Genomic DNA, 22,427 nt, shown 5'->3' with positions numbered 1-22,427 from the left:
GGATGCGTGTCCAGCCCTGACAAAGGAGGACAGCATGACTGGAGCAGGGCACATCAAGAAGCTTCAACACTGCTTCAGTGCAGCAGTCTGCAAGGCCAGCGTGCCTTCCAAAGCTCCAGTTGCTGTCAGAGAGTTCCTGGGTTACAGAGTGTGTATGAGAGGTGATGAACCAGATCTGGGCATGGTGTTGGATTGCTGTGATCCACCTGGACACACTTGTCGAAAGGGTGGACACATTGGTGGAAATGCATGGCTACTAACCAAGATATGTTTATTAGACAGACAGCACAAGGGAAACGCAACTAAGATGGCTAAAAATAACACGTTAATTGTAGCGATTAATTTGAAATATTTAAAAAAATATATCGCAATTAACACAGCTGGGCGCAGCTGGAAATCTGACCTGTGATCTATGAGGTTTACCGTCAAACCAGACTATTCTGGTTAAAGATGGATAAAGACAAGGATGGAGTTTTATGTGGAAAGTTTTCCTGAAATTTGCACAGTCTACAAAGCAGAACTTAATTATGGCAGAAGTAATTAATCTTTGACATATCACCTCAAAGCAAAACACCCTACCAAAATTATCTATCTTTTAAAATCTTTTCTTGTTGTTTATATTTTGCACAGTTGATGTCGACTTTGTCTGAAATTCAACTAGGACATCGTTCACAAGAGGTAATCTGTGTTAAAAGTTGAAAAAAGATTCAATTAAACATAGGCCTACTTGAATATGAATATAAGTACATTGTGTTGATCTTATAATGATTCTTTTATTTTACATTTAAATATATATTACTAAAAGCATCAGTCTTAAGAAGGAAAATGCGATTAATCGCAATTAAGCACAGCAAATGTGCGATTAATTAGTTTTTTGGGGGGTTCTTGCTCACACAGTCAGTCATAATCCAAAAACAAGAGCCAAAGGCAACCAAACTAAACAGAGACAAAACATAATAAACCAAAACCAGAACAAACAGGTGGAATCAAACAAAAGGAAGAAACGTGACAAACTAGCATAAGCAGGCAGCATCAGATCAAACCACACCATGAGTGGAAGGTGTGTAGCAAACTGGGCACGCAAAGCTGAGGTCTGAGAGAGTCAAGCAAACAGCCAGCAACCAAGGACCAGAATCACAGGGCAGGAGAACAGACAATAACAAGGACTAGACAAGGAACGGAACAGTCAAGGGGGCGCAGACCACCGGCAACCATAGAAACAAAACAGGAACCGAGCGCAACACAAGGACATGGGGCCGGTAGTCAAGGAAACTGCGACGCTAGCAAAGAGGAGTGATGGCAGCATAGCCCCAATCACAACGTTTAGCAGCTGGTTAGCTGGTCAGATGGAGCATAACATTAGTCTAATATTGTTGGACAGCTGGAAAATTACTGTGTAGCATAAACTTGGCAGGCCCCTATCATGAAATAATTAATTTCCCTCGCATTACTGATGAATATCTAAATACTGCATAAACATTTAAATACTCAGTGTTATTTTAAATACTTGTAAACCTTATACAACCTTTATAAAAGCTGCGTTAAACACCAGCTTACAGCGCTCAACCTTTTATTGTGTCGCATTTACACTCTCTGAGATACACGAAAACATTATCATGTAACATTATCATGTAATGAAATAGCGGTGCTTATATGAGGTGACATCAGTTCCCTTTGCATTACTGCAATGAGCATTTAAACACTCACCACACCTACACGCTGCGCTGGCCGGACCACGGCCACGGCTTCAAGCGCTGAGCACTTTGTTCACCTCGGCTTGGCGAAGCATTAATGAAGGGGCCTGTCCACTCCAATCATCATTAAGCCCATTGTTATCGTCCGTGCGTGGACTGAGAGACACGCACAGACAAACGTTTGGAGTGTCAGTCCTGTGGTTCGTGAAGGACGGTGGGGGTGGCTGGCGGACCGGGTCCTACCACGCGTGACGCACAGAAGTGATCGAGGGCCACTTGACGGCACCTTGAGATTCCCTCGGAGCGGCGTGGCAGCACACTCGGACTGTTAAACACACGCTCACCACTGTGGGAGGCTTCCCTCTTCCATGCTAGAGGGAGAACTTTCACAATAACCTCTGAGATCTGACCTCTCGTCCTCTCCAACATCAGAGAAGTGACATTAATCAAAAATCATATTTAAATATTTTTTTGCATGATAGTTTTTGGTAAAAGAAAATAGTTTTACTAGAAGTGCAGATCCTGTATGAATGTCATATGCAGTAATCTAGAACAATTTGACTCTACTCAAGAACACTCAGGAATGTAACTTAATCTTACTACAGCCACCAATTTATCTTACTGGAGTATTGGAGTAGATGTGCTATAACAATAATATCCTTTTCATACTTCAGTGTTATGTATAATATTGTAGAATTGTATAATATTCCTTCTGGAAAAATAAAAATATAACATACAAAGGCAATGTCCTGGAAATCAATACTCTTTGCACCAAACTATCAGAGAATATCTAATTGAAATACTATACTGACACACATTATTGGAGAAGTTATGGGTTCATTCTCAGGGGAGATTTATAGGGCAGAACATTGTCTCTATATTTCAAGACATTTGGGTGTTTCTGCTGAAAAAACAGTGTATGCATAAATATCAATATGAATACAATAATACCTGCAGAGGAAAAAAAATGAATCCAACAACCATAAGCACAATAGTTATTTCACCTGAGGCAGAGTTTGACCTCATTGTGCTCCTCTCAACAAAGACCTACATTACACCAATCCAAACGGGAACTCTGTAAAGTACTGCTGCACGAAGTCAAGGACGTGTGTCAGAACAAAATAACCTCCACGGAGAGATCAGAGAAACGGAGGAGCGGGTCTGAGTCCCAGAAAGATGTACAATTAAGATTAATACCTACAGCTGATACCTTGAGGATGGATTACCCAGAGAATATCCAGCTTATAGTCATATTTTATGTAAATCTTGGAGATACACGATGATTGTTTTATTTGTGTAGAACGAGTGCCATCTAGTGGGTAAAAAAACAACCAAAAAACTACGAACCTTGGCGTAGTAGACTATTACATAATATGTGGTACAATAAATTCACTTACTAAACTACACGTTTCTTTCTCACACTTATTACAAATTATTTTATTGTTTTAAATAAAATGTAACACATTTGTTTGAAATAAATATTCCACACTGGAAAGGAATGGAGCAAGAGTGTCTTCTTCACAATAGAGGCGTGCGGACACAGCAGGAGGTGTGGACCACAACAACGACAAAAACAACACAGTAGCCTGTCTACGAACACTAATCTACAGAACTAAAATAAACCAGTCATTTACTCACTAACTAAAATCATATTAATTTGAGGTGCGGAGGAAATATCATAATATAATCAATATAAAATAATAATAATAATAATAAAATAATAATAAAACCTAAAATTTATAGGATAGTTAAAATTATGTATCACGATAACTAAAAAATACAGAAACAATGCAACAATTCACATTTTAATGCTACATTAATAAACAGTTCACAAAAATAAAATAAAACGTGTGCAGTGGAATGATAGCAAGCAGTGAACTTTCATTTTTCATCATACCACATGATCAAACAAACACAAAAAACTCTTGGCAGAAACAGTGTGTTCGATATGTAGCAAGGCCATGGATGCCACCAGTATTAACACACCTTTGGTTGAGAAATTCTGAACTTTCATTAAGTGCCACTGTGGAATATACAGTATTATAACAGAGACAGTGATTAGTGAGATATAGGTACATCCTAGCAATTAGATATGCAATATGTGCAATAGATTTTTTGTGCAATTAATGTTTATATTAACCTCTGTAATATGTTGTTGTTACTTTGGTTATTACTTAAAACTAAATTATGAGTTATATATGCAGATCATCAGTTTGAATCTAGGGAGTACTTACATCCATATTAAAAGAAATGTACTGGAATTACAACCTTTTTTGTACACAGCACACCATTTCATGAGACCACACTGTTTAAAGAAAATATCTACAGGAACAAGGCCATCTTCCCAGCTGCACCTCTAATGCATCTGCCTGCCTGGGTGATGGCTTTATTTCACTCTATGCTTCAGTATCTGAAATAAATGCTCAGTAGTATTTAGGTCAGATGACTGACCTCTTGGCCAATCAGAAACAAGAGAGCACTGAAGCCACATTTGTCCCAGAACCCCTCAGGACATTTTATGTACTTTTAAACTGTATGTTGGCCTTCGTAATATGGAAGCTTAACAGCACATGGCATTATACCCCCAACCCTTCAAGTAAACTTTGATAACTTCACACCTACCTTGATCTATTCAACAAGTTTATTCAGTCATCCACTACTGTGGTCTTCTGTAGTTAGCTAGACGTTTGTGATGTATTGCTAAGTTCAACAACATGTTTGCGTTTTTAAGAGTATACAAATGTCCATAGTTTATTTTTTTGTTTCTTGGTTTAATATATTTTGATTTATAATGTGATTTATCATATATTTTGAGAGACAGTAACAACAGACTTCAGATGCCAATGCCACATCTAGAATCAACTTTCAACTCATTTGCTGACTATTGTAAATGAGATAATGATGCCAACATACATAGCAGGCCAAAAACAACTGAGCAGCCAACAATCATGGTCTCTGAAATGGGGAAACTATGTGAAAAGAGTCTTTAGTGGTTCACGTAATACAAATAATACATATGTGAAAAACCTTAAACTGAACCGAATAACAAACTAACTGCATATGAACTGCAATGTTGACACACACACACACACACACACACACACACACACACACACACACACACACACACACACACACACACACACACACACACACACACACACACACACACACACACACACAAATCTCTCTGCCACCTATTTAACACACTATTGGTTCTTGGACAAGCCTTAACTTGTATTCCTAAGATATTAACTTGTAAAAAGGAACACTAGGCATGCAAGGTGCTTTGAAGATTTTGTTAATTTTATCCTGCATGGATCATTTAAACAGACATGTTCTAGATGAAGGCTGTTAATTAGATCCTATGAGGGCCTAGTGCACACAGCCTTTTGCGATAAAGCCTATTGGGAAGCGCATGATTCCCGTAATTACAATCCTTTCTTTGTTAAAGTGGTGTGGTTGTTAGTGAAGGAGGAGCAGCTCTGCATTGTTGGACCAAAAATCTGTAGACACTGAGATCTCACAGGACCTACCGGAGTAGCTCTGTTCTAAATCACAAGAGGGGGAGCCCTTCTGTGCTAAACAGTGGCTTTAGCATACGCTTACACACAAATACACACACAACAAGATCAGCTATCAGCCAGTTTGCACCCACACACACATACATCTGAACATCACCAAATGCACTAAAATCAATGTTTATCTTCACCTCATTTGATAGCTCGCCATATAACGATGGCGAAGACAGTCAGCACCAGGGACAGCACTAAAGCGAAAAAACACATCCTCTTGCGTGATTTTCTCTGCAGAGGGCAAAAAGACAATACACACAGGACTGTTGAAAGACTCCATGCTCTGGACGTGTGAGGATGGTCTAGGTGAGCGTGAGGCTGGCCTAGGTGAGCGTGAGGCTGGCCTAGGTGAGGTCATCACTGCCATACCTGGTAATAGGCTGCACGTTGGAGATGTTCAGCTCCGTGGTCCACATGTACCTCGGCATTCTCCACGTTGGCCTCGATGCTGTCTGGATGGGGCATGCACAGCACACATGGACTTTAAACACTGCACCCCCCAGCACTGTTCTAACTACAAGCTACAAGCCAACATGGGACCAAATGATGCAGGAAGTGTTCCTCCAGTTAAAGGACAGCATGCATGATTCAGGGCCATGCCTACCTATCATGTCACCCTGATCATGGATCATTACTGCTAAATCCTTGAAGATCTGGTTCACATCCATGATATCTGACTGCAATTAGAAGAAATGACAATAGTACTGAGATTTTTTTGACAAAAGAATTCTAATGGCACAAAACATCTAAAACCAAAAACATACAAACATATCATATGAAAGGTTCTGGGGATGCAATTTTGATAGTATTTCTGTTTATTAGACTAAAGCAGAATACAACTGACTCTGGGTGCTTACATGCACAAAACAGAGCAAGACCTTACAGTAGAATCAAAGCTAACAATGTTGAACTGGTGCTGATGGTTGTAGCACGCTGGGCTAGGACCCTGGTGCAGTAGAAGAAACGTCACCTCCAGCTGCTGTATGTTTGTCTCTCTCTCCTTGATCATCTCCAGGTCTTCCTCTGTGATGCGTTCCTCTTCTGTGTGACTCTGACTCTCCCTCCAGTCTTCATTCCTGGATACTCAGAGTAATCACTGTCTAGTGCTAATAGACAGCTTTCGCCTGACCTCACCTGGACTGCATTACTGCTGGTTTATTGTGGTTAGTGATGTGGTATTCTTAGTTCAATATATGCCCATCGTAATACAGACAACGTTCCCAAAATGAAAAGCAGTGGCTGTTCGGTTTACACTAGTAAACGTAAAACTAGAAGTTCACCTACTTTTCAAATGTCACAAGTTGGTCATTTTGACTGCCCTCTTCAGCCTACAGGGAGAGAAATTACCCAGAGTGCCTCTGCATCCTGATCAGTATGCATGGAATGAGATCTCAAACTGCAGCTACAGAAAGGTGTGTTGCACCCTGCAGTACCAGCATGCGGGAGGCAGTGCGGACCCTCGCCACCGACTCCCTCTCCATCTCGGCTGCCCGACGCTGGACCGCCTGGAAGTTGTTAAGGGCCGCTGAGAAGTCATTCATCAGTCGATCCCTCTGTATCCTCTGCTGCCGCTGTGTGGAGATTTGATTCAGCGTGTGTTTGACTGATGTTCACTGGGCTGCGGTGTGCACTGGGCTAAGCCAAAGAGATGGGTTCACCTGCTCTGATGGAGACTGGGGCTGGGGTAGAGAGCCCAGCTCTTTAAGGTGATTGTTGGTCTCTTTGGCCAGCTGATTTGTGTAATGTTGCATCTGCTGACTGAGCAGCACACACATGCCCACAATAATAACCAATCAACACAACATACTCATTGTCAGAGGTGTATAATCCAGGTTCAGAAAGTAAAAGTCCTCACCAGGATTTTGTTCAAGTTTGCTAGATTTTGTAATGAGTGCAATCCAGGTAAAATTAGTGGAATCAACACAATCCAGGAAGCCTGAGCAAAATCCTGGTGAGGACTTTTACTTTCTGAACCTGGATTATACACCTCTACTCATTGTGATCTTCTCTGTTTCCTAGTGCTGTTTGACCAGAGGATCAGCACAAACAGGTCAGCAGAGGCCTAAGTCTAGGCTCTATTTAGTCTAGGCAATCATTCATCTTGTTAGGCTCTAGACATTGAAATACTCTGCACGTCGTTGTCTATAACTGTGGAATGTACCGTATGTGATAATAAGATCAAAGAACTACTATAAACATACTTTAAGGTTTTACCATATGTATCTCATGGGAGATTTAGTCCCAATTTCTCACTGGAAATGATAACTGAGGCAAGTATTTTTTTTTTCTTTTACAAACTTTGCAGACAGGCATATTTTACATAAACTGGATTTTGGATGAAAGAAGTGGAGAAACACTTGACTCACAGTCTGTCCTGAAGTTCAGGTGTGTCTGGTCTGCTGCCTAGTCGGAACAGCATTGTTTTGATTTGGCCAGCTAAGGAAACAGGACAAGAAATGAATACAGTCAAACAGTGTTCAAATCAAGGTGCTTCAAACCTAATGTTCAGATCAGATCAAATCACATTCATTAGAAATGTCCTTAAAATGTACAGAAAATATATTTCTTCAATTACTGACTTCTCAGGTACATTTCATTATCTGAGGAAAAAAGTCTCTGGGTATAATTCTGCAGGTATGCTCGCCAAAATAAATGGTGTTTCACTAGCATTGTATTCACTAACATGGAGTGAGGATTCAGAGCTTACAGCCTATCACAAGACCCTGTGATAACCCTGCATTTAACCCTGCTCTGCTCCCAACTTAATAGCAATGCATGAGAATGTCAGATAGCCTATATTCTAAGTCATGTGACGTCTGTGACACAGGTAGAAAGCTGCAGAAAGGACTCTGTAGAAGAAAGAGGTTGGCCTAAATGTCAAATAATAACCTAAATATAATCTATTGTAATAATCTAATTATAGGCCTGCACTTCCATGAAGAGGAAGTAATTTGAAAACCTTCAGCATTACTGCTTGTGGGATGACTTACTGTTCTGTGTTATTTTCTGAATATTTGAGCTGCATGTCTGAGTCAGGTTGCTGAAGTCTCGCGGTTGCGAGCGGTAGATGTCTACCCGTCCGTATGACATGACTCTTGGTGTGAGCTCCCCTACCAGACGAAACCGCACGCCGAAGCCCTGTGGAGCAAAAATGTTATTACTACACGGCAATAACTTCTATGTTGAACAAATGGAGTGCTGCGTATTTCATTTGATTTCATTCCATTTAACTCCTGCCCTGTGTTTTCAAGTGCCCTTTTGCCCAGTGGAACTGTACAAGGAGCAATAGGACATACATTCAAGAACCAGATATATCAGCAGCAGTATCCATGGCTGCACCTAAACACATGACCATCTTTTGACAGACATTTCTACCATACATGCTAGCATCATTATCTGTGATCTCTCCTGCATGGGGTACATGGTTCACACTCACCTAGGCCAGCCTCAATCAGCCAATAGAGAATAAGCCTTCTTCATTCACCACGCAACTAGCTGTGCTGTGTAGGCCACCCTGCCAATCTACAGTGAGATTAGAAAAGCAGTGAAATACAGCAACCTTGCTGCTGGAGTTACATTTTGAATTATAACAATTTATTGATTATATTCATTCAAAGCAGGGATACAACATGAATATAATGATAGAAATAATGATATATTGTAAACTAGTGACTGAGTCATCAAAACAGCTTACTAATGATTCATGTATTATTATTATTATTATTATTATTATTATTATTATTATGCATGTTATGAAAGAAAGCACCATAATGCATTAAAATGACAAACTAATGGTTGTCGTAATTTAATAGATACATTTATTTATTTATTGTTTATTTAGAAAATACTTTTTTGGATTTCTTTGTCTTGCACAGATTTGCTGATTATTTGCAAGACATCCTGAGAAATCCAATAATAAGAGAATTTCATGTGGTGTGTAGTCCAGGGCCATGACTATGTAGTCTATAACTGTAACTATGTGCTCCATACATCCATACTGCATGGGTGGTCCATACAGTGGGGTTTAGTGGAAGGGCCAAGGGTTAAAATGGGATTCGGCCTGATCATGTTCGTTGCTACTACGACCACAGATTTAAAAATCAGCTTTGTGTTATTGTGTGGAAACTGCCATAAATGTTTCAGGCCTTGCTATTAAAAGAAAATGTCTTCTTTTACCTTATTACTACCTTGTTTGTGTATGTGTGCATGTATACACACACACACACGCCTGTCCAAACGTATTAACTAACGTAACAGCCAAAATACTGTAACCTACTTAGGCTTTATAAATACAACGTGATTTAACGAGAACAGGAAAGTGTCTGGTGTTATTACTAACTCATATTTTGGCCTATGTAAAAATAGCTGTGTGTACACGGGTTAAATTATTCTGCGTATTTCCAGTACTAAATCAGCCGCTGTGTCTATGCTGGACACATCCGTTCGGTCCACTAACGTTTACATCCAGTTCATGTTACCAGATAACGCGTTTCTGTGGACGCCTGGACCAAAATAAGACCACACACCTGGAGCAGCCTCACTTCTCTACGGGTTAGCAAAGCGACTGATAATAAACGTCTTACTGGTGATGTTGGAGCAGCGCGGTCCTCCCCGATGACTTTGGTACTGATGTGGAGACCCGGCCCAAACCAGTCAGGCTGGACACACGGAGAGCGGCTCGCATCGGTGGAAACGGACAAGCAGAGTGGAGAATACGGAAAATACGGAGACGGGTGAAGGACAGATGGGGATGGAGCAGCAGTGAAGTGCCTGGTGAATAATGAGAGACTTCACCGTCAACACAGACGGGCCGGACCCGTATGATTCATAGCTGGTGTGAGGCGTGAAGGGGGAACCCAAGACCCAGCGTGCCTGTCCCATGACTTCCACAGGACTCTAATAACGTGAACCGGCGAGGCCCACTCACATGATGTGCAAGTGTAACACAGAGCACTCTCAACCCTCCTGCCTGGTGTAAAGCACACTTACCATAAGCAGCTTTTGCACGTATCATTCGCTCACTTTCCCAGTGTACGAACTTGTCAAATCTCTTCTTTCTTGTACCTTAACTACGCCTAAACGATATAAAAATGCTGTAAAAGTTAGAGCTAAAAATATCCCCAAATAAAAATAAAATCAAAACTAAATATAACAAAAAAAAATCTACAACTCAAAGTATAGCCTAGCTGCTATATTTTTAAGTGATGGAGTAAACTAATTGGTCTATGATGGTTCATGCATTAAATTATTTAGGGATCTTCAATGCAGACTTTAGGCTATAAAACAAAATTCACAAGAATTCTTCTCCAACCACTGATGGCTTATACAGTATGTACTGTACTAATTTACACAGCACAGTTAAGACTTTTTAAATGCATCTTAAATTGACAAGACTTCAAATGGCCGGTCTATCTCTACATATTCTCTCCAGATAATTCTCAGAGAAGTCGAGAGCTCCTTAAAGTAAATCACATAAATCTTGGGAGATGACGGTTTTATCTAATTTAACCGAGAGATTAAAAATGTGTTTCCAAACATTAAATCATCCCAAAATGGGAACATACAGCCTGGCAACTCTAGTTTACACCAGTGCATGTCAAATCCTTTAACAAGCACACAGAGGTTTTAGGAGGACCCTCACACACTAACAAGCACGGACTATAGCAGGAAGGCTAGTTTATAGCGGCAACACTTCAACGCTCGCCCACTGTGCTCTGGTTAAATCCAATAGCCAGTGGTTGAATTCTCCCCACTGCCAATTAAAATGTAAGACACCCTAAACGTTCAGGTTTTGCTGTGAACATGTAAATTCACACGAAATGTGCATACTGTCGTTGCAGTTATGTTCTTATTTCCTGATCCAGGTTGCAAGGAAAAACACCAGCAAATTACACCCAAATGTAAGGTGGGTCCAGAACTACAAGGAGAGAAATGTGTTTGAATAACTGAAGATCAGTTGATTTCAAGAGATAATGAAGGCATGTATAATACCCAAGGATTGATTGTATTTTTCCCAGGAATTACTTTTTTTAAGATTCTAACTTTCTTAAAGAACCAACCACGGTAGAGTGGAAATGTTTACAGAATAATCTTGAGAATCCTCAAAAGTGATAAGCAAATAAACATGTAGCAAACATGATGTTCTCGTTTATGTGATAAATATAAATTTTACTACAAAAATAAAATCGATGAACTCACCCCCTTACTTAAATTTTGAATTCTGAGTTACATAATGAAAACACTGCACACAAGATCGAGAAAAAACAATAAGGAGTCACGTGAACACAGCTCAGATAATCTCTATTAATTAAAATAATTTACTCTGGCATGTTCTTGCAGCATGAGCACTTATAAAAATGCAAACAATCATTGTGTGAGTCATAGCATTTCCACAAAGAGGCAAAACACCACAAAAAGGGTTCCTTGCCCTTCAGACATCTGCTGTTTGCACTGTTAGCCTGTTGTGTATTCTGTGTACAAGGGCACTGGAGCACACCACGTTCCTCCTGCCACCATCACAGAGGTGAAGAGATGCAGCACTGTAGGCTTCAAGCCCATTGCAGGACCCACAGTCCTCTCTCCTATTCAGGAGTGTCAGGCAAATCTAACGCAGGCCAGTGGCATTCTATCAGGGCGTCGTAGAGCTCCTCGCTGTCTTCCATGAACTGTCTGTTGGCCTCTGCCACGTCCAGGTCAACGGCAGGGTCTGGAGAAGGGGCGGGACTGATGAATATGTGGCAGCAGGCAAGAGGAACACGACAATGACACACATCATCTCACAGAGATCAGAACTTCAACTGGTAGTGAAGAGCATTTTTACCTTCAAGTGCACCATCTTCGCTCGCAACTTCATAAGGCTGACATGTTGTGAATCGCCCAGTCAACCACACGCACAGACACAAACAAAACAGCAGTGTTACTGTGTTACTCTGTAGAAATATGTGGTTGGAATTTACTGACTGGGGAACATATTTGCATACTCCTACCTTGAGGTGATCTTAGAGGACAGAGCTTACCTGGTTACCATAGTCATATGAATTGTACTGGTAGTCTCCATAGCTGCCTGCATTCTGATCATATCCCCAGTTTGAGTAGTAGTCAGGGTACTGCTGGTAATACTGGTTGTGGTCATATGGGTACGGCTGATAGCACCTGTTGTCAGAGTACACACTTTTGATTCTCAGACAATAACAACCATCCAATTATCAAGACAGTGAGAATGGACAATACACCTGAATACGTATGCCTACCTGTAATCCCCATGCTTCCCATAATTTGCCCTATTTAGCTTAAATCTCTTGGGCTAAGAAGAGAAAAAGTAAAAAATGAATCAAATATATGAGACTCAAATAAAGACAGATTTACTGTCTACTACAGCACTAGGTCTATGGAGACCAACGGCAAGCCAAGAGGATATTTCCGCTCAGAAGAAGCACATCTGTTAGAGACGTGAAGGTTTCTACTACAGTGTAAGGGCGTACAGGCATGGCTCCTGGGACTGGCCTCCCGTTGACCTTCCTCAGGCATCTATCTGCTGTAGCTTCATCAGTCAGCTCCACAAAGCAATAACCAGCACCACCCCTACAATGTAAAAACAAAAATAGCATTGTTAAAGACGTTTTGTTCATAATCGTTGATTTAAACTACGCTCTACCAGTAATCCCAGGTTACACAGCTAATCTGGGTGGTGTGTGTGAACTGGGATCTCACCAGTTGGTCTTGTTGCGTATTATTCTCACACTGACAACCAGTTCTCCCATAGTGGCAAACGCCCGGGACACGAACTTCTCATCCATGTAAGGCTCAAGCTTACAAGAGAGAAAGAAGAAGATGTTAAGATGAGGTTTTGATGACTTCTGCTCGTGGTAGATGATCAGAGATGATCAATAACACCAGAGATGATCAATAACACCAGATGAACCCCTGATACTCTCTGTGACAGCTAGTCACACAGCCAGCGAGCTAAACCACATGTGGCTGTTCAAACCAGCTCACTGTACTACGATACAGCTGCATAGACAAATAGCACAAAACGTAAAACATCACCCACATTTATAAAATCATAATTATTAAGTATAAATAATAAGTATAGATTTAAATAAACAACCAACTCTGGTAACTATAGCAGCAGGTTGCTAGGTTCGGTTGCTACGTGACTGATCCTCGAGGTGTGCAGGTAACGCTAACTAGCCTGCTAGGACGATATCCGTAGGGAACATTATACAGTTAATAAAAGGAGACTGGTCTGGCATTTGGCCAGTTTTTATTAGAGTTCATGCACTGTACACTTACATTGCCCATCCACAAACAACTCATGACTACCAACCGACTTGAGTCCGCAAAGTCGCTAGCTTAGCCTTAGCGGCGCCCCTTCTTCTTCTGCCGATGCTTCTTCTACAACTTCCGCCGAGTCATGTTGAATGTGACGCGTATCGCCACCTACCGGACTGTCGGAGAATAGCGGCATTCGCAGCTCTGAATTGAGATGCAGACTCTTGATGAGCGCCAACGTTTCAACGAGAAGAGTTTACGACACAAAATATGTGATGAAAACTGTCCTACACGGTTTTTGTATAGATTCTGTCCTACACGGTTTTTGTTTAGATTCTGTCCTACACGGTTTTGACCACGGATTTCGAAATTTCTATAAATATAAAGACATGGCCAATTTTTTTGAGAATGGCACAAATTTTGGTTGTCACAAAGTTTACCTCAGTTTTTATGCTGGCAATTTCTATTAACTCTAGATTGTGAAGAGTGATTAGATGAATTGCAATTAATTGCAAAGTTATTCCCTGTCATGAAAATGACATTATCACAAAAATAACTGTATTCCAGCCACTGCATTTCAGCCCTAAAATGGCCTGCTAACATCATTTCAGTGATGATCTTGTTAGATCAGGAGAAAAGGTTAATTATAGCAAGAGAGCCGATATCACTCTCTCATGCCTATTAGAAGAGCAGACTAGGGGTTTTAAGTTTTCTTCTGTTAAACATGGTTATCTGCAAGGAAACGTGCAGTCATCATTGCATTGCATCAAAAGGGCTTCACAGGCAAGGACAATGCTGCTTGTAAGATAACAACCCAATCAGTTATCTATCCAATCATCAAGAACTTCAAGCAGTGCAGTGAAGAAGGCTTCAGGGCGCCAAAGAAATTCAAGCAAGCAGCAGGACATCTCCTAAAGAGGATGCAGCTAGGAGATCAGGGTTAGGGTTAGATCAGAGTTAGGGTTAGGGTTAAGCTTAGGTTATGCTTTTCAACCAATGGAGTGGGGTTTGCTGAAACTTTTGCCTAATAATACTGCCATGAATAAGGAATAGTATCAAAACATCCTCCAAGGGCAACTTCTTCAAACGATCCAGAAGCAATTTGGAGATTAACAATTTTTTTCCCCAGCATGATGGAGCACCATGCCACAAGGCAAATGCAATGACCAAGTAATGACCAAGCTTGTTGAACAAAACGTTGAAATTTTGGGTCCATGGCCAGCAAACTCCCCATATCTCAATCCCTTTGTGAACATGTGGTCAGTCCTCAAAAAGAGGGGGGACAAACAAAAACCCAGAAACACTGATCAACTGCAAGCACTGATTAGACAAGCATGGGTTGCCATTACTCAAGATTTTGCCCAGAAGCTGATGTCAAGCATGCCGATGCAAATTGCAGAAGTCTTAAAGAAGACAACAAACATTTAAATATCATGTCTTTATTTAAACATGATATATTTATCAGTAAAAAGTTAATATATGGAATGCTTATAATTGTACTTCATTACACCACATAAACATCCAACAGAAGGTTCTAAAAAAAAACTGAGGCAGCAAACTTTGCAAAAACCCCAATTTGTGCAATTCCCAAAACGTTTGGCCTTGACTGTAGCCTGCACTCCATTACCTGCCTAACATCTGGGAACTGTGCGGTAAAGATGCACAGCTAACTAAATGGTAAAAGCCTCTCTTAATAAAATGGTCAAGCCCATCACCTCAGCTGCAATACGCTTGCTCATCTAACAAATCTGTAAGTCTCTAATTAAGAAAACCTACCAGTCAGAGCCTACGACCTAAAGTTACAGCACTGGCCTACGGTGAAGTTGCTCGGAGGTTACTGAGAGACCCTTTAAGACAGGGCAAAGCAGCCCTTGAATTGTATTCATTTCAGCTTTTCTCTCAGCAGATCAATGCAGAATGAACTCACTCGGTGAAAAGGGTTAATTGCAGCTGCCTACTCGGCTGATTTGAGCTGCTTCACGCCCGTCAAGCTCCATCACATCAAGCAGGACAAAGTCCAGCGGGAGTCCCGCAGTGTCGTGAGCAGGCAGCACACACACGCACACGCACTCACACATGAATGCACACACGCACATGCTCATGCACGCGTGCACACACACATGCAGACATGCTCACACACACACACACACACACACACACACACACACACACACACACACACACACACACACACAATCATGCACACATAGACACACAATTGCATTGCAACATACCACAATCAGATCTCCCGTAACAAAAAAAGGGTTTCTTCTTCTTCTGCTGGTGTGATTAATAATAATTGAGTAACAGGATGTTATGTTTTTTTAAATAATGTAAACCTGATACATAAATTTTAAAAGTGTTTAAAATCTCTGATTAGGATAAAAATAGATCTTTTATAAGGATGCTTTACTTTGAGAGCTCAACAGAAGGCTGGTCTAAACTGATGTTATGTTTTTTTTTCTTTTGTAAATTTAATGTTAATTTTGCTTTACATCTATAAATTTTGGGTGAGCATTTTTGTGAGACCTTCTTGATCTTGTGCCATAGATGCCTCCCTTATCATTTATATATTAACAGGAATTTATAAGCATTTGGGGGTTTTGGGGCAATAACACCTGCAGTAGAGGATCCTGATATATGTTAATATGGATATAGGATAACATGGCCGTTCAACCCCCTGTTGGTTCTTCAAAAAAACCACTCTCATAACATCAGCCTTCTTCAGCATTGCATTTACAGATTTTAAATATACAAAATAATACACCATAAAGAATACTGTGTAATAAGCAGTTATATAGTAACGAAGTAGAACTACTTCACTACTGTACTTAAGTACTAAAATGCTGTATCTGTACTTTACTGGAGTATTATTTTTTTCTCCTACTTCCACTTTTACTTCACTACATATTTTCCATTAGTTTAATACTTTTACTCCGATACATTTTTTACGTGCTATATAGTTACTCACAGGGCCGGAGTGGGCCCCTTTTTCAGTCCGGGAGTTTCATGCCCAAATCCGGCCCAAAATTATTTTTCCCTCCCAATTTTTCCCTATATGTGAGGTAATCGTCAAACACTGCATTTGCACTTTTCACAATAAACACACTATTGGAAAGCTTAATGCCTGATTTATTAAAATACAGAATAGTGAACAAAAAAAATCAAAGACTCCAGGCAGACTCGGGTGCAGGGTGAGGGTGCTATCTAGTTGCCGGCTCCATTGAATCCCCTATGGTTCTTTGGCTTAAAGAGAGAGAGGAGAAAAAGACAGGAGAAAATGATTATTATGAGTATTGATGTGATATGAATTTGAATTTGTTGCACATCCTTGGTTGTTTTTTATATGTGTAATGAGTGTATACATATCCAGTAAATGTTCTCTAATACTGTGTATTCACCCACTATGGGATATGTATATGAGTAGACAAAACTGAGTTGTCATGTATCAGGAGTAAACTCACATCACTCTGCAGGCACATTTTGAAGCTGACCAGTTCATCAAAACCAAACAGGGCAAGACTAGGCTGAGAGCAGATGCTGTTCCCACCATTTTTGTGCATCGCCCCGCACTCAGAAAGAGGAAGCCCCCTGAACCACTGGACCTGTAAAGACAGGGCCCATAGCTGCTGATCACAGCTATAGTGTTAAGAGGTGACACAGGTATAATAAGTATGAACTCCTATTAATTATATTACTTCTTTAAGTGATAGAACATTTAAAACTTAAATCACACTAAATAGTATGTCTTTTATATCCAGCAGTTTCAAAAACTGAGGAAATACATTAATAAAAATAAATAAATAAAACAAAATAAAAAGGAAAATAAAATAAATAAAAGGATAAATAAATAAAATAAAAGGAAATAAAACGTTAGCTGGTACTCCAAAATGGATATCCTCATTTCACCTCCTCGACCCAACACACTCTACAATCACACTCAAATGTTATATTTAACCAATACTTAGCTACCCCGCAAAAACATCGCGTTTAGGTGAAATGGCATTAAGAGAGGAATTTACAATTAATAGGCTGTCAGTCGTGTCAATGTGAAATCTCGCTAACCATATTCGCGTTGTCTTAGCATAGATTTAGTTCCGGCCTCCTGGGGAACACTGGGGGCGTCTACGGGCGGCGGCCACGCGCGCCGGCGTCACCGTCGCCTCTGAGATGGGCGGCTGCGTTACGGGCGGCTGCGTGACGGGTGACTGCGTTATAGATGGCGTCACGGATGGTGTCACGGGCACGGTCACGGGCCGCGTCACGGGCACGGTCACGGGCACGGTCACGGGCACGGTCACGGGCACGGTCACGGGCCGCGTCACGGGCCGCGTCACGGGCCGCGTCACGGGCACGGGCACGGGCGCGGGCACGGGCGCGGGCACGGGCACGGTCACTGTCACGGGCCGCGTCACGGGCTGCGGCACGGGCACGGTCACTGTCATGGGCCGCGTCACGGGCCGCGTCATGGGCGGCGTCCTGGGGAGCTGGCGCGGCATCCTGGGTAGCCGGCGCGGCGTCCTGGGGAGCCAGGTTCACCGGCACGGTGTCCTGGGCTGCATCCTGGGGAGCCTGGGCGGTGTCATCGGGAGGCCTTCTTAGCTGAGGAACAGAAAGATTTGTACTTTTACCAAATCTATCACGCATATACAGGCTGTGGACATCTAAACTGGGTTGGGAGAAAATTAATGCTTTTTTTGCACTAACCGCTAAAGGTGAGAATAGTATTGGTCAGAGATTTCGATCGTAATAATGTCCTCAGATGGTTTTAATCCCTCAAACTTAATCACACCAAAAGCTAAAGACATATTCCCCATAAAATTACCTGTCTCCGCCCCTGACGTAAAACAGCATCATGAACACTTTCGTACATGAAAGCCAGTGCCGCTTACTTCATGATATTCATTTTGGATAAATCATTTACACATTCTATTTTGCAACAACCTGAATTGTAATTAGACCTACTATAAATAGTTAAAATGTAACCGAGGAGCTAGGATACCATCTCAAAGGAACTTACTCTTATCAGTAGAAATGGGAACACGGGCGGCGATCTCGGAATCCCCGGGGGCGGGCACGGGCGGCGGGCACGGGCAGCTGCGTCACGTGCGGCTGCGTCATGGGCGGCTGCGTGACGGGCGGCTGCGTGACGGGTGGCATCACGGACGACGTGAAGGGCAGCGTCACGGGCGGCGGCGTGACTGGCGGCGGCGTAACGGGCAGCAGCGTCACGGGCGGCTGGGTTACGGGCGGCGTGAAGGCCGGTGTGAAGGCCGGCGTGAAAGCCGCCGTGAAAGCCGACGTGATGGCCGGCCCGAAGGCCAGCCTGAAGGCCAGCCTGAAGGCCGGCCTGAAAGCTGGCGTGATGGCCGGCGTGAAAGTCGGCGTGAAAGTCGGCGTGACGGGCGGCGGCGTGAAGGCCGGCGTGATGGGCGGCAGCTTGGGAAGCCAGCGCGGCATCCTGGGGAGCCTGGGTGGTGGCATGAAGGCCGGCGTGATGGGCGGCAGCTTGGGAAGCCGGAGCGGCATCTTGGGGAGCCTGGGCGGCGTCACGGGGAGCCGGGTTCGCCTGCACGGCATCCTGGGGAGCCCTTCTTAGCTGAGGAACAGAAAGAACAGAAACAGAACCTACATTAACAATAACACTTTGATGCCTACATTAAAATTCCTATCTTGGAACATCCGGGGAGTCGGCTCACAGGCAAAAAAAACTAAAATATCACTACACTTTAAACATTTTCACCAAGCATTTTCAGCTACATACAATAGGAGAGGAAAGAGAAGTCTCCATAATAATAAAAAAAATATCTCATTCACTCATAATACAACCATTGCAGACTCTGAAGGTCGTTTTATTATTGTTAACATAACAATTAACAATCAACCTCTAACAATCTGCAACTTATATGGACCCAATATAGATAATCCAGATTTCTTCCATACCATCTTTATTACCTTGACCACAAATTTTGGCCTACCTATTATTATAGGAGGAGACTTTAACTCCGTTATCAACCCATCTGTTGACAGAAGTAACACTAACAATAACAACCGCATCTCACAGTCAACCGTTACCATAAACCAATTCATGGGTGATTTTGGTCTTAGTGATGGCTGGCGATTACAACACCCATCAGCAAGAGAATTCACATTTTACTCACCAGTTCACAAATCTTACAGCCGCATTGATTATTTTCTTATTAGTAATTCATTTCTACCCAACATTACAAACACACAAATACATCCTATTATCATCAGCGATCATGCCCCAGTCACTTTTACACTACTCCTTGACAAACCAAACCCTAAGAACAGATGGTGTTTCAACACTTCCCTACTCATTGATACTCAGTTTAATACCCTTATTAAAAGAGAGTGGGCATCCTTTCTGGAAATAAATGACTCTCCAAATTCATCCCCATCAATTCTCTGACAAGCAGGAAAAGCTGTACTAAGAGGTGTAACAATTTCATATTCCTCTTATAAAAAGAAAAGAGGCCAAACATGAAATAGAACTAGAACATAAAATAAAACAACTTGAAACATTACATGCAAACAACCCTCAAGACGAATTTGAAAACGAAATAAGAAAATATAAAATGGAATTAAATTAAATTATTAATAAAATAAAATCCAACAACTCCGTCAAGAAATGTTTCACCATAATAACAAATCAGGTCAATATCTAGTTAATAAAATCAAACAAAATAAAGAAAGATTTACAATAGCCTCTATAAAAGACTCAACAGGGAAGCCAACCCAATCTCCAGAACATATAAACAATATCTTCAGAACCTTTTATACAAATTTATATTCATCAACTAAAGAAACCAAACAAGAACATATACACTCATATATACACTCAACATATACACATGACAAAACTTGAACTTACGCTCGTCAGTTCTCTCACGGTCCAATTGATTATGTAGATCGCATGAAACATTGCTCCGCAATCATCAAAAACGTCGTATGTCGTTTTAAACAGCGGCCGCTCCTTTTATAGTCACTTGAATTGTGACGTCACCAGTGTTGTTAGTAACGCGTTACTTAGTAACCAGAGACCGTGTATATAAGTGGACTGGAGGACACGAGTGAAAAGTGAAGCTGCAGTACAACTTTTAACCCTGCCCATTTCCATGTAAGTGAACGGGCCGGACGAGAAACTTTGAATTTTTATTACACGTATAATATGTTTTTTGAGCAATAGGCCCTTTTCACACTTACGCATTTTTTCTTCTGGAAAGCTCTCGTCGCAGGGTAAAGTTACTTCCGTTACACATTTAAACAATGGCAGCGTCCAATAACAAGAGCTTTTTCAGTGCACCAGGGTGTTCAGACTCGAAGCAAAAACAGCCGTATCTCAGTTTCCATGGTTTACCATCTGACGACGAGCAGCCGAGTCTGATCCGCTAGCATCTAGCCCCGAACCGCTAGCATCTAGCCCCGAACCGCTAACATCTAGCCCCGATCCGCTAGCATCTAGCCCCCATCCGCTAGCATCTAGCCCCGAACCGCTAGCATCTAGCCCCGATCCGCTAGCATCTAGCCCCGATCCGCTAGCATCTAGCCCCGATCCGCTAGCATCTAGCCCCGAACCGCTAGCATCTAGCCCCGAACCGCTAGCATCTAGCCCCGAACCGCTAGCATCTAGCCCCGATCCGCTAACATCTAGCCCCGATCCGCTAGCATCTAGCCCCGATCCGCTAGCATCTAGCCCCGATCCGCTAGCATCTAGCCCCGATCCGCTAGCATCTAGCCCCGATCCGCTAGCATCTAGCCCCGATCCGCTAGCATCTAGCTCATCCAGCTCTGACCATCACTTTGCTGTCGACTATATTGGACACTGAATAAACAACAACACTTAATAACTTGGTGTGTGTCATGAACTTGACTGATACTGATGTAAACCAAACAATCAATAGCTGACGTTACTCGGCTTGCTAACCTAGCTAGATATTGTTAACTAAAGCTGTCAGTATCATTCATAATATTATAATATATATCATAATAATATGGACAGTTTTACGACTCCGTAGGATGACTAATGAAACTAGCTATACGTTACCCACACAGCACAGGTACGTCGGCAAGACGTTTATGCGACGCTCACAGTTACATCGTTAAAGCATCTGCGGTCGGTCGTTTGCTCACTGGCACGACGTCGCATAGACATCGTTACCCGATGTTCAAACGACGTCCATCATCTGATGCTTTTAAGCTGTTTATGATGTTTACGATGTTTATGCGACGCTTACAGATTCATCGTTAAAGCGTCTATACAGCGTTGCTAATCGTCTTACCGTCGTTTTTGGATCAAGCCACGCGAGTCCGTTATTCCGTCGAGCGTCTCGCAGTTTGAATGTTTTGTTCTTTTAAATGCGAGCAGCAGTATTTATTCTTGTTCTGCATAATCCCAGGTAGACACCACAACTAGCTAGATAACGAAATAGTTGTTTGTGGAGTTTAATTCCTATTCAGATTTTGCCTTTAAAAGATTATAGAGATGTAAAGAGACAGCCAGTTTACAATTTTGAAAAGTTGTATTAATTAATTCACATGCACAAACAAAAACTTTCTAAAGTGTACATAAAATATTATTTTTGAAAAGTTGTATTTTAGAATCAATTCACATGCATAAACAATTACAAATAAATTATAAAATGTAAATCACATTAATATTATTAATAATAATAATAATAATAATAATAATAATAATAATAATAATAATGTTGTCGTTGTTTGATTAACTATGATATTGTAAATAATTTTCTCAGTGCTGTAACAAAAACGGAACTGTCCATGCGTGAACACGAAGGGCTGAAATCAACTTGATCACGTTGATTCAGCTTGGTCTTCCGCGATGAAGTCTGTCAGGCGCTAGGCG

The 22,427-nt window shown here is 41.6% G+C and overlaps 2 protein-coding genes and 2 long non-coding RNA genes across 4 annotated transcripts in view; 1 reads left to right on the top strand and 3 right to left on the bottom strand.

The window, feature by feature from the left end:
* Positions 1-3,096: 3,096 nt before the first annotated feature.
* Positions 3,097-10,294, bottom strand: stx12l (syntaxin 12, like). Its single transcript, XM_076971818.1, has 11 exons — positions 9,853-10,294; positions 8,706-8,791; positions 8,260-8,407; positions 7,636-7,705; positions 6,928-7,027; positions 6,703-6,840; positions 6,554-6,597; positions 6,240-6,345; positions 5,874-5,946; positions 5,639-5,721; positions 3,097-5,500 (listed from the first exon to the last, which is right to left on the bottom strand). Exons 3-11 carry the CDS (start codon positions 8,357-8,359, stop codon positions 5,408-5,410), a joined length of 807 nt encoding a protein of 268 aa, XP_076827933.1. The 5' UTR covers positions 8,360-8,407; positions 8,706-8,791; positions 9,853-10,294; the 3' UTR covers positions 3,097-5,407.
* A 1,274-nt stretch (positions 10,295-11,568) lies between these two features.
* Positions 11,569-13,715, bottom strand: LOC143474363 (tRNA selenocysteine 1-associated protein 1-like). Its single transcript, XM_076971819.1, has 7 exons — positions 13,562-13,715; positions 12,980-13,077; positions 12,751-12,850; positions 12,520-12,572; positions 12,286-12,421; positions 12,090-12,126; positions 11,569-11,975 (listed from the first exon to the last, which is right to left on the bottom strand). Exons 1-7 carry the CDS (start codon positions 13,583-13,585, stop codon positions 11,851-11,853), a joined length of 573 nt encoding a protein of 190 aa, XP_076827934.1. The 5' UTR covers positions 13,586-13,715; the 3' UTR covers positions 11,569-11,850.
* Positions 13,716-16,685: 2,970 nt separating this feature from the next.
* On the bottom strand, positions 16,686-17,732 carry LOC143473226 (uncharacterized). Its single transcript, XR_013120477.1, has 3 exons — positions 17,606-17,732; positions 17,005-17,179; positions 16,686-16,786 (listed from the first exon to the last, which is right to left on the bottom strand). It is a non-coding gene; the product is annotated as an uncharacterized LOC143473226 (long non-coding RNA).
* Positions 17,733-20,631: 2,899 nt separating this feature from the next.
* Positions 20,632-22,427, top strand: part of LOC143474077 (uncharacterized) — a 4,788-nt gene continuing 2,992 nt past the window's right edge. The window contains exons 1-2 of the long non-coding RNA XR_013120684.1: positions 20,632-20,681; positions 22,318-22,427. The exon at positions 22,318-22,427 is cut by the window's right edge and continues 48 nt beyond it. This is a non-coding gene — a long non-coding RNA (uncharacterized LOC143474077). The remainder of the gene's footprint in view (positions 20,682-22,317) is intronic.

The sequence above is a fragment of the Brachyhypopomus gauderio genome, chromosome 13 (genome assembly GCF_052324685.1).
Source record: "Brachyhypopomus gauderio isolate BG-103 chromosome 13, BGAUD_0.2, whole genome shotgun sequence".
Lineage (NCBI taxonomy): Eukaryota > Metazoa > Chordata > Actinopteri > Gymnotiformes > Hypopomidae > Brachyhypopomus > Brachyhypopomus gauderio.
This window is presented reverse-complemented; position numbering and strand designations above follow the sequence as displayed.